Genomic DNA, 12263 nt, shown 5'->3' on the forward strand with positions numbered 1-12263 from the left:
GAGATCATACAACTCCCCAGCACAGCTCAACCACATCCCCTTTTACTATTCTTCTCATCGCCCAACACTTGGAATTTTTTTGGACAAGAGAACATGTGGATGGTGTTCATCAGAATTGTCAACTCTGCCATGCTAGGAGATGCCCAAAATGAAACTTCCACTTCAAAGCATTAGAAAACAATAATATTTTTCATTTAAAAAAAAAAATAAAAAAACCATGCGGTGATAATTGGAATCTGTTTAATTAATTGCTGGCACAGAAAGTTCAACCGTATTGCAGGTTACAAGAGGTTTTCAGCCAAAGTGGCAGTCTCCAATCTCTAGTACCGACAAGCCAATGGGACGAAGACGAAGACGAAGACGAAGGTAGAACATTCTCCTTTGATAATTTTAAGAGTGCGGCTGGCTCTCATGTTTTCATTACAGTATTAATTCGCTCATTTATTAAATTATTTTTAAATTAATATATTTTACTTAATAAAATATAGCAAAAAACATATAACTTATTAAAACAAATGATTGGTTCACTCTGATTATTACAACACTACTTACTACTGATCTACTATATCAATCACTTTTTGTCTTCTAGTTGAAGGAAACACGCAATACTCAAGGAAAAAAAATCACTACATTCAAATAATTATCATACTAACAGACCAAATAATTATTAAATCAATACATTTTCTAACAAATAATCCCAGACAGCAATGTAGGGCTATTTTTTACGAGGAAGATTGTTGGATTCTCAGCTTATTCCCCTTTAGACTTCAAAGTGAATCAAGATCATCAACCTTCGATATCCCAAGTGTCTTAGTTTTTGGACCTTATAATCCAATGCCAGAACATTCAAACTCTTCAAGCAAGTGTCTTAGTTTTTGGACCTTATATCTTCTCTCATTGTCTTATTACTTAGTGCTTCATTGTCTTATTGCTTGGTGCTTCAGTTTGCATTCAATCCCCTTTGAGAATCCAATCAACTCTTCTTATAAACTCAATAATACTTGATATATGAAAAGAAATAAAGAAGCTTTTGTCTTCTCATTTGGAAAGTAACCTGTTGCAGCTAATGGACTTCCTCCTTTGATAAATTTGAAAAAGTAAAAATGATAAAACCTTCAATAAAAAGTGAAGACCTACCACCGATATCATAATCACAGCCATGGAAACATATGAGCCATTCGCTATCAAAAAATATTTTCCACTTGTTTATTCTCCTCTTCTTTTAACATCTCCTCCCCACATCGCCTCTCCAACTCTATCAAAAATCCAACGTCGATTATGTCCTCCCGTAAAGTCAATCAGCAACATCTAATGTTTCGCAATTTACATAGTGGTGTTATAGAATGAAGCTTTCCAATTAGCATCAGAAGAAGATCCTAGAAGAAGTTTCGCTAACGATTTGCAAATGCGTGTTGCAGATATTCTATTGTTGGATCTAATCAAATTGGAGATACCAATTTTTTCTTTACAAAAAGCTCATTGTTTTTTTAAATGCAATCCTATGCTCAAATGAATTTTATATTTCCTAGCTTGCTTGTTTAAAACTTTTTAATGGATTTACCTTTTGGAGAAAAATAGAAAGACCAGCCGAGATACCAAAAAATTTCATACTCCAGGCAGACTCGACAAACCAAACAAAGAACAATTTTGACGACCAAAATAATGTTAGGTTCAAGCTCCATTACGCGCACATAAGTTTAACAAGGATTGCTCTACCAAAACAAAAAAAAAAATCCTATCAGTTCTACGGAACTTATTAAAGATTTCACATAATCCGCAAGGGAATGTGAAAAATGCAAAACTAACTAAAACATTGTGCCGAGTAAAAACACGTTTTAATCTAACTCAAGACTAACAAATAACAAACCCAAGACAGAATACACAATTTGAAGAAAGGGAAATATCAACGAGGACAAAAGCCACCCCACATTGCTACGAGATATACTGGGCGACAACTACAATATCATAGCAGGTTTCTCAACTTCCAGTTATCGGAGCTCTTCATTACAAATTGCGTAGGAAAAAAGAATTGAAGGCATTGAATTAGATGTTAAAGTAACTCGTATGTGAAAAGCAATAAATCTGATATGAAAATCCACAACGAAACGAATAATCATCAAAGAGACCACATTCTCTACAAAAGATAACAACTTAGCTAAATCATTAATTTTGGTGCACAGTAAGCAGATGCAATCTCCCTTCTACAGCTATTAAACCTTTTTTTTTTCCCAAAAAGAGGAGACAATAAGATGAGGCAGGGACATCCTCCTCTTAGAAGACAAAAGCAACAAAAATTAACAAGCAAATATTCCCATTAACATGAGTTGTTCCAAGTCACCGCCTACATGACTATGATATACTTCCTGCCAGCTCCTAATCATCATCTTCTTCCTGCATGAATTGAATAAAAGCAAAATCACACATTAAGTGTACAAACATATACCAAGCACAAGCAAGTCAAAAGTTTTGGAACATAATGCCAACTAACCTCTCCACTGCCCTCCTCATCATCTTCGTCTTCATCATTCACCTCCGACATCGACTTCTCAGACTCCTCTTCTTCCTTGGGTCCTTCAGCCTAAAATAATAAAACATAAACGCAACTATTAAATACAAGCACGATAAGAAATTGACAGCAAGCAACCAAATTAAGGCAACCACCTGTCCCTTGTTATAGGCTTTCAATTTCTTCTCATACTCGACCTTCCTCTTCTCAGCCTTGGCCACATAAGGAGCTTTTTCCTATATTCATTAAGGTCAAACTCACTCGAACCTTTTCATCAGACCATAAGAGCCAAAAAAAATATTGAAAAAAAATAAATACGTACAGCTTCAGACAATGACTTCCATTTGTCTCCGCCAGCTTTGCCGACCTAAAATGCAAGGAAGGAAAATAATATTAAATCAAACAATTGACAAACCAGAAAAATGGAACTGCTAAACTCTACCAAAGATTATGAGGACCAACTCATACTCACAGCAGCAACAGATTTGTTTTTAGGGTGTTCCTTTTTATACTGCTCTCTAAACTCCTCCCTGCAGGCAAGAATTCATCTTTTAACAATAAATTTACACATCAAGTGATCGATTAACGAATCTCCATATGCTTAAAATTTCAAGAACATTTGTACTCAGAATTCACTCTTTCTGCGGATGTGTTGGCACACTATTGGAAGGATGAAGATACTTCAATATTACACTTGCTATTTAGTATTTACAATTCCGAAAAAAGTCAAGTTCCCAATTGGATTAATTTTCCCAGAAATATCACAGAGTAAATTTTTTATATTTCAAATTATTAAAAAAAAAAAAGGACTACTCACATAAAAACGAAGAAAGCGCTGGCCGGCCTCTTAGGTTTGTTTGGGTCCTTAGCTGCCTTGCCAGATTTCTTAGTTGGCTTGGCGGGTTTCTTGTTCACGGAAAGCCTATTGCCGTACAAACAACCACGTCACAATAAGAGACACAGATGTATCTAAACACAAACAATCCAAAAAGTAAGAATTTCAACCCAATATTAATTAGATCTAACATCAGCCAAGCCGCGATTTGCAGGTTTTCCGCGTAAAAAGTTAGTGAAACAAGGAGTTTCAAAGAAAAGAGGAAGCTGGATAAGAATAACTTACCTGGAGGCTTTGGTATCTGACTTCGATTTACCTCCTTTCATGGCGAATCCTGCAAATTGAAGAGCCAATGAGTGAAAAAAAACATAATAAACCAATCAAAAAACGCAAAAATCGTAGAAAAATAGACGATACTTACAGGGTTGGTGGGTTAGGGTTAGGGTTGGAAGGCAAGGGAGAAAATAATAATAAAATATAAAGAGGATAGTGCGAATTGTAAGGGGATGCTTGAAGGGGCGAAGAGCGGAGATATTAAGCGTGAGGGAAATTAAAATTCAATTGCACACGAAATGAAATTGAGGGGTTTAGGCGGGATTTTGGAAAATTAAATGCCACGTAAGCGATCCGTGTGGTGTGAAGGGATTGGGTATAGGATTGTGAGGGTAAAGCTTAGTTGGTATCGTGCAGGATGCTTTTGTGTTTTCTATGTGCTTCTTTGCTCTCACAAAGACAGCGCTTCTCTTTGTGATTTTTTATAGGATAATGTAAGAAGTTGGATCTCAACTCAACCAGCACATTATGGGCTCTTGAATCTCAATGGGCTTCATGAGCATGTGTCTTTTTATTTTATTCAAAAAATGTTAGTTAACTTTAAAAAAAAAAAGTAATGTGAAACACACCTTCAGTAGCATAATAATTAAATTTTCAATTTTTGAATAGTTTTGCATTATTTGGTTGTCAATAAATTAATAATTTAATTTAATGCATTGTTTTAAAATACCTATTTAGTTGTAAATATGGTATGTATACATGGACTAATTATTAGTTATTTGTCATTACTTTTTGTAATTTCAAATTAAAAAATAATAATAATTTTAAAATTTTAGTCAAAAAAAATATTTTTAAAATTAGACTGAAAATGATTTTCACCATACTTGAAAAATACAATAAAATCTACCGTATTTTTTAATTACGATAAAAATCACCACTTTGAAAAATTTAAAAATATTATCACATTTAAAAAATTGGTAACATTTTATTACATGTGCAATCTGTACTTTTAAAGTGCTGTAAGGTACTTTATTTAAATTAATAATTTAAATTTTATTTATTTTTTTTATATTTTATTATATTAATATAATTAATTTAATTATATATTAAATTTATATAAATATAATTATAAAAATTATATAAACTTAACTATCTAAATTTTAATAATTTCAATCCGATTTAAAATATTTTTAATTAGAATGTATAAAGAAATTTTAATATTTTATTTTAAAAATTTTATATTTTTAATCACGTTAAATATCTTTATATAAATTTTATTTAATATATATTTATATAAATTTAAAGCATTAATTTTTTAAATTTTTTTCATGTGTATTTCTATAAATTAATTTATCAAATAAAATAGATAATATTTTTTAAAATATTTTTATAATATTAACTTAATTATAACCAATTAAAATATATGATAATAATTAATAATATGTGATATTTTTTTAATATTATAATAAAAAATTATATTAATATAAAAATTTAAAGTTTAGTAATTTTATTTAAATTTAAAATATTTTCGATCAGCCTATATAAATATTTCAATAAATATTTCATATTTTTAAAATTTTTATATTTTTATTATATTAAATATTTTTATATAATTTTTTTCGACATACATTATATAAATTTAAAATAATTATTTATTAAATTTATTTTTTATCTATTTCTATTTCTATAAATTAATTTATCTAGATAATAACTTTTTTAAAAAAATATTTTAAATCGAATTAAAATTATTAAAATTTAAATTTTAAATTTATATATTTTTTATAATTATATTTATATAATTTAATATATAATTAAATTAATTATATTAATATAATAAAATATAAAAAATAAAATAAATAAAATTTAAATTATTAATTTAAATGAACGCATCACATGCATGCAAATGTGATGATTTTTATTGTATTTTTCAAGCGCAATAGAAACAATTAATAAAAAAATTTTCTCATACCAAAACTTCAAAAAACAAAAAAAATTTAATCTGAAACTGCCCTCATTGCTATCAACATGCCCAAATAAGACCACGCCTGCATGGAGCAAGACATCCATAAACATGGCCCTAGTCTAAAACTCAATAGCTCTTCCTCCGTTTGGATAATTGAAAATAAACGCACTTGGCTACTTTCCTTTCCTTTCCTTTTCTTGTAAAACTGCTATTTCTATGGCTAGCCAATAAAGTATTCACGAAAATTACCTTAAATTTAAAATCTTTTTAATATATTAAATACCTAAATTTATATCAACTTAATTAAAATAATAATCGTTTAGATATAATAATTTTTATTCAAAAAAATAATCAATTCATTCACGCGAAAGAATAAAAATTTTATAGTGATATTAATAGAATTACATAATGTTATAGCGATAAAATACAAATTTTTCATCTGCCAACCTGCCCATCTACGGAGCACATCAATCAAACACGACCATGTACATATCATAAGTGGATGTAAAATTCCTTCTCAGTATGATTTGGCTTTTGAAATATAATATTTCACTGTCCGTTCCTTCCACATATCATTTTCAAGATATGTTTCATAAAAGCTTGCTTCTCCATTTGCTCTTACAGTCAACCCAATGGTGCTTCTTGTGCCATAACGTCCCTGTACATCAAACAAAAACCTGAGTAAAATCCTATTAATTAAAGTGACAGTAAATTACATGTCTGTAATGTTTACCAGTGGAGTTTCTACTTCAATGAATATGGAGCTTAGATTGTATTCCCAGTCAGTAGAGCAAATGCCTGGCAACCTGCTTTTTGCAGCCTTAACTGTGTCTCTCATGAGTTTGTGTATCATCTCTTTGACGGGTATCTCACCTTCACCATATTGTTCAAGCTGTTCCTTGAAATTCTTTTCCAAGCGCTGTGCCTATAAGAGAACAGAAAGATCAATTAAAAATTTTAGCACCTGCTTTTCCAGAGTTTGATGCTGTGTTCTAACCTTAGGCCATGGAGAGTCTAGCTTGGCATTTGAAAGGACATGAATACCAGGAGAAACTTCTTGAATGACAATGGCTTCACCTTTGGGCCTGTTGGACAGATACACCATGCTTTTGGATGCAATATCGGCCACTATCAGGTTGAATCCATTGTACAGATGAACCTCTTTCACCAGTGATTCAGCAAATTCTTTTGGACTCTTTGTGCTCTACAATGGTGCAAAGAACAAAATAAGTCATTAAAAGTGTCAAAACAAAATGCTAATGTATGATTTGTTACCTCCAAGAAACGAAGAGGAAGTTCTCCTCGGCTCTTTGCCTCGGGGAGGGCATGAAGCTCCAAAACATTTGTAAGGAAAGCCACTCTGCCTGTTCTTGAACAAGCCAACCATGTTCCACCTGCTACTGCATCTCTCCCTCCCAGTATATCACACCCATCCCACCACGCCACTGGCTCAGTGGGTCTACAAAAATCAAAATTTAGAAAAATTCAAAATATTAGACAAAAAACCCACCAATTTAGAAACTTGCCTGTTGTGATATTCATCTCTGTTTTGCAAGAGAAGCAAAGGGTAGAGAGGGTGAGCTTGCCAAATAAAAGCAGCTATACACATTGTTGAACACTATCAAGTATATTGGATGTTAGAGCTTATTTGCAAATTCAGAAATGGCAGAATCAATAATATAAAGGGGAATAAAAAGGGAAGGATGGTGGAAGAAGGGGGAGAGAAAAAGATGAGCATCCAAAAGGGTTTGCATCCATTCAGCTTTGTATGATCATATATAGCCTCAGAGTCTCCCTTCTAGCAAATCATAAATAAATAAATAAAACTGCTAATTCTAGGTGGCTAGCTATAGATCATAAATACCATTATGCAACGGATAATTATAAACAGAAAAAGTTGTTGGTCTTCATTCATGACAGGCTTCAAAAGGTCGGTGATGCTTTTAGCTGCCTACATTTATTTATTACGTTATTTTATAATTTATTTTTTTATATTATAATTAATATATAAATTAATTATTATAATTCTATTTAATTTTATTTTTAATATAATTTTTTAAATATTTTAAATCTAAAATTCTTTTTAATATTGGGTTGTCATAAACCAATTTAAACAGATTATTTTTTATAGTAATTTATACTAAAATAAAAAGTCAATATTCGGTCAAAGGAGAAAGAAGAAGAGGTGATAACAGAGAAATTTTAAATGTCTTAATATTTGATTGAGGGGTTAATCTAATAAAACTCTTGATATTTGGCTAAAAAAATCACTTGAGATGTATGGTGCTTGTTCTGAATATTCCTCATATGCAATTCTAGCCTCTGGAGAGTAGTTCTGGTTAGAATAATAAGAACCCATTCACACAAGTATCAGGCTGCAGATGTCAGTGAAACCTATTCTAACTGGATGTCTGAATGGGAAAATGAATTTCCTTGCATTGCTATAAAAATTTATTGAATTGCCCAGCAACCCAATTTAAGATATTTTCCTCGTCACTTGCAGCTACTATTCTGAAGACTATGCTCTGATATGGGAAGAAACCATTTGCAGTAGATGAGAATAGGCGACACACCTATAAGCATCCATCAGCTTCTTCACATGGGCCATCGTCCTTGAATATTTTAAAGGGAGAACTGAAGCACCCCTTCATTCTTGCTCTCGCATGGGAATCCGACATTATCTAGTATCTTAACATGATGATGAGTAGCATCTACATGATTCCTAACATGATAAACCCTAGGGTGAGATTTTGTACAGATCAATGTGTCAATTCCCCTCTAGGCCATTTCTTTTTTTTTTGTATGAGCAATTGACACACATGGATTGAATGCAGCTTATAATTTAGCCTCATTTGCTATTTAAAGTTATGCTTGAAAGAAATAATTTCTAAAAATTTTTTAGAAGTTTTGAGTTAAAATTATTATTATTATAATTTATCAAAACAGAGTTGTGCAGGAACTTTTCAGAGCGTCTCTGGCAGTGGCGGCGGTGATTGTTTTACCAAAAAGGATACTTGCCAAGGTCTCATGGTGAGAGATGACGTCACCCATATGAAAAATGCTAACGCAATTTCTCTAGCCTGATTTGGCAGAATAAGCCTAATAAGTGGCAAGACAGACTCCCATGAATTCTTATGATTAAAATTTTAATATTTTTCTCCCTAAAGTACGCGGATGAATTAAGGATTAATGACGATTTTTTATTGTTTAATTTATTTTTTTATCTAAAGTAATTAATTCAGTAATTTTAATTTCAATTTAATTCTATCTAAAAATTGAAAATTTTGCAATAATCAAATTGAAGATGGTATCACAAGCAAAACTTCCCTTTCCCAGGGTATGTCCATAATATTCATTATGGGACAATTGCTACTTTCGTGCTCCTGTACAATTAATTGTCAATTATTCTTTCTTACAAATCAATGATACAATTCACCTACGAATATGTATAACTTCACCCATCTCGATGAAGAAACTCTATGATTATGCTAATTGATTTCTTTATCCCATTTTATGCTAATTTGTTTTTTTTTCACATCAAATTGGAGGGAAACAAAGGAAATATATTAATTTAGGGATAATTTTATCCTTTTCTGAAAAAAAAAAAAGTAAATTCCTCCTCCAATGATATTTATTAATTCGACTAAAATTACAGATAAATATATAAAATCCTTCCCATCATGTTCTAAAAGACTAAACCACTTCCCAAAATTTCAAGAATTTTCTTGGTTATATGTTAGGAACTCAAGAACCAATATAATGGAACAGTAGCAGGCCAACCTCACATACTATATTAGTTTACATACCACAAAAAAAAAAGCTCAATAGGGTTTCACTTGAACCTTTCCTCGCTGATCCACTACTCTCCTTCAATTTTCAACTTTGCCATGCCATTCTGTATGTTCCTCTACTTCCCATTTGCTTACCAAACCATCTCCTTGTCAGCATCTTCAGCCTATCATCTCTCACTTCACAGAACTTGTTTTCCCACCCTCGTGGCTCCACTGCTTCATACCCTAACCCTGGTGTTCTGTCCTTTGACAATGGGTTCAGTGAACTCATCCAATCCACCACGTACGCCGATACCCTTCTCCTAAACTTGGCCTTAAACTCCGCCCACGCTTGGTACTTGTAATGGTTCACCACAGCAACTTCCAAGCTCAACTGCTTCATTCTATAACACTTGTTTAAACTAAAATGGTGTATCACGTTAAGTAATGAATCATCGATTGCTTCTAATAGGACTATAGACTTGTGCCGGTTCTCTAGCCGCCTTCTACAAGTGTACCCTTGTATCACACCCTCCGCTGGGTGCGATCTTTGATTCGACGGACCAAATTCGTTGCACATTATCCAAACTTCTCCAATCATATGGCGACGGGAGGTTGAAGACGGTGGCAGTAAAGATTTTAGCATTTGATCAGACGGTTGGGATGAATTATCCCACGATGGGGCGAAGATAAATTCATCAATATCTATATAAATCATCCATTTGCACGAGTCTTTAGCGTATAAAGCAGCGTGGGAAAATCCAGCTTCTTGAGTCTTAGGCCACAGCCATAATAGCGTCTCTACGTTATAACCCTCTTCATTAAGATTCTTTACGATGCTAATCAAATCATCATCGCTGTCATTATCGTATAATATGAACTTCTCAACGCCAATCTTTGAATGGTACATGATCCATTCTCTCAAGAACTTGCCCACGTTGTAGACCATGGTGGAAGCGCACAGTAGGGATTTTGGCTGTGATTTTGCTCTCTTGCGCCGAGGGGTGTAGTACGCCACGGAAGGAACTACCTTCTTCGCCCCCGTCGCGGTGGTTTCTTCCACTGAGAGTTTGAGTTTGATTGGGTTATGATCATGATCATGCTCATCGATGGAACCAAACGCCGTTAAATCCGGATGACCACACCTGAAGACTTCTTGAATTGAGCTGGTAACGGTGGTTTTAACGGTGCCGCTGTCGTTATTGGCCTCTTCGACGAAGAACACGCACTTGAATTCGCGAGGAGATCTGTTGAGCCCTTGGCGGTTGTTCAGGCCTTTAACGAAGAGAACGACGTCGTCCTCCGTGGAGAACGACTCGTACACGAGGTATGTCCACCTGATCAACTCTTGCTGTGGTGGCGAATACAACCAAGGAACAGGCGATTCCTTATCCGATAATATCGGAGCCGCAAAGGGTAATCGACGCCTTGTGCTTCGGGGAAGAAGACACTTGAACGTGGTCTGGTTCGTGGAAGGCAAGATCCCAGAGAAAGTAGCAGGAGCAGTGGCGTTGTTTGGATAAACACATATGAAATTTCCACAGGAAAGAAGCTGCGAGTCCGTCTCCGGCGAGACAATGACAAGAACCTGCCAATCCGGCAACAAAACAGATTGAGTATGAATAAAAATGAAATCTTGAAAGGAAGAAGAAGCAAGGCGAGTGGGGTGGATAGGAGGAAGAGAAGAATAGTTGACAGAAAGGTGGTTTGCATAGATTGAGTTGTGGGAGGAAAATAGAGAGAAAGAAACGCAGAGGAAAAGGGAAAAGAAAGCAAAAAGAAGAATTCTACGAGGCGTGGTTTCGAAGAGAGTAAAAGAAAATTTGAAAGTGGGGAGTGTTCCTCTCCCTACACAAAGAAGATGAAGAGATGGAGATTTTCTCATCATAAGAAGTTTGAAGAAGAAACTAGCAGTTTGGAACTTAGAAATCAGCAGTCGGAATAGGGTTGCAGTCCAGTACCAGGGAAAGAGGAACGACTGTTTGAGGGTTTCACGTTTCTGCACAACGGACAATTCAAGAATTTCGATTTTTTGTTTTTGTGGGGTGGGGTGGGGGGGAGAGCAGATTATGATTGTTAGGATGATACGGAAGGTTGCTTCTATATATATAATGGAAATATTTAATTTCAAAATATTAGATTTCCAGTTTATAATATTGGCATTCTTAATTAATTACAATTATCGGTTATAAGGACTTTTATTCTTCGGTAAATTATAATTAAGCATCTAAATATTTTAAAAAATTTATTAATTTATTTTTATATTTTATACAATCCTTCTTAAATTAAAAAATATTATTAATATGTTTTATCAAAATTACAATTAATTAATGACTTTAAAAAAAAAAAGATCCGATTTTATAAAATAAATGAAATAACTTTGAAAAAAAAATAAAGTGGTGGATTTCCTAAAAATTTCAGAATCTAATAATAATTCTCCATTTATTCGTAATCGGCATTGATCGTATTCCGTTCTTCACCCGTTATGTTAATTATTATCCATTTCTCTAATTAATTAAAACGTTATGAAACAAATTGTTTCTTCTTACTTTTGTGTATTGTCTTCTTAATTAAGATATCTCAAGCATATGTTCATTTCCCTAAATTTAAATAAAAAAAAATGTCAAAAAGAAACAAATTATTAAAAAAAACAAATCTCATTTTAAATAGATTTAGCATGTTTTTAACACAGACAGCTTTAAAGAAAAAGAATGAAAATTTTTCTAAGAAATAATAATAATAATAAAAAAGGAGTAACTAATTATTATCGCATTTAACAGAAAATAATTTGCATGTTTAAAATATTTTGAAAAACCTTTATTCTATTTAGTTAAAAGATATTTGAAAAATATAGTTTCTCCATCTTCAGGTTTGGGAATTAGGGCTTCCATTGGTTCATGGCAATGGCCCAACCAG

General features: G+C 32.9%; 3 protein-coding genes across 3 annotated transcripts; all 3 read right to left on the reverse strand.

Annotated features, from left to right (window-relative positions):
* Window positions 1-2130: 2130 nt before the first annotated feature.
* On the reverse strand, window positions 2131-4069 carry LOC110606996 (high mobility group B protein 2). Its single transcript, XM_021746035.2, has 8 exons — window positions 3763-4069; window positions 3627-3675; window positions 3324-3428; window positions 2979-3036; window positions 2829-2873; window positions 2662-2742; window positions 2489-2578; window positions 2131-2391 (listed from the first exon to the last, which is right to left on the reverse strand). The coding sequence occupies exons 2-8, from the start codon at window positions 3665-3667 to the stop codon at window positions 2374-2376; spliced, it is 438 nt and encodes a 145-aa protein (XP_021601727.1). The 5' UTR covers window positions 3668-3675; window positions 3763-4069; the 3' UTR covers window positions 2131-2373.
* A 1867-nt stretch (window positions 4070-5936) lies between these two features.
* Window positions 5937-7341, reverse strand: LOC110606927 (transport and Golgi organization 2 homolog). The gene is made up of 5 exons (XM_021745937.2): window positions 7104-7341; window positions 6853-7036; window positions 6575-6781; window positions 6311-6502; window positions 5937-6235 (listed from the first exon to the last, which is right to left on the reverse strand). Exons 1-5 carry the CDS (start codon window positions 7184-7186, stop codon window positions 6095-6097), a joined length of 807 nt encoding a protein of 268 aa, XP_021601629.1. The 5' UTR covers window positions 7187-7341; the 3' UTR covers window positions 5937-6094.
* Window positions 7342-9198: 1857 nt separating this feature from the next.
* Window positions 9199-11392, reverse strand: LOC110606440 (glycosyltransferase family 92 protein RCOM_0530710). The gene has a single exon (XM_021745241.2). It carries the CDS (start codon window positions 11233-11235, stop codon window positions 9454-9456), a length of 1782 nt encoding a protein of 593 aa, XP_021600933.1. The 5' UTR covers window positions 11236-11392; the 3' UTR covers window positions 9199-9453.
* Window positions 11393-12263: the final 871 nt, after the last annotated feature.

This window comes from Manihot esculenta, chromosome 18, assembly GCF_001659605.2.
Source record: "Manihot esculenta cultivar AM560-2 chromosome 18, M.esculenta_v8, whole genome shotgun sequence".
In the NCBI taxonomy this organism is placed as follows: domain Eukaryota; kingdom Viridiplantae; phylum Streptophyta; class Magnoliopsida; order Malpighiales; family Euphorbiaceae; genus Manihot; species Manihot esculenta.

What these genes read in the sequence shown, in the direction of transcription:
- LOC110606927 (XM_021745937.2), bottom strand. Translation starts at nt 7,186, where the DNA reads ATGTGTATAGCTGCTTTTATTTGGCAAGCTCACCCTCTCTACCCTTTG. An exon ending in AGAGATGAATATCACAACAG is followed by an intron (nt 7,037 to 7,103) that starts GCAAGTTTCTAA and finishes TGATTTTTGTAG; the next exon opens with ACCCACTGAGCCAGTGGCGT. An exon ending in TAGACTCTCCATGGCCTAAG is followed by an intron (nt 6,503 to 6,574) that starts GTTAGAACACAG and finishes GTTCTCTTATAG; the next exon opens with GCACAGCGCTTGGAAAAGAA.
- LOC110606440 (XM_021745241.2), bottom strand. Translation starts at nt 11,235, where the DNA reads ATGATGAGAAAATCTCCATCTCTTCATCTTCTTTGTGTAGGGAGAGGA.
- LOC110606996 (XM_021746035.2), bottom strand. Translation starts at nt 3,667, where the DNA reads ATGAAAGGAGGTAAATCGAAGTCAGATACCAAAGCCTCCAG. An exon ending in AGCGCTTTCTTCGTTTTTAT is followed by an intron (nt 3,037 to 3,323) that starts GTGAGTAGTCCT and finishes TCTTGCCTGCAG; the next exon opens with GGAGGAGTTTAGAGAGCAGT. An exon ending in AAGCCTATAACAAGGGACAG is followed by an intron (nt 2,579 to 2,661) that starts GTGGTTGCCTTA and finishes TTATTATTTTAG; the next exon opens with GCTGAAGGACCCAAGGAAGA.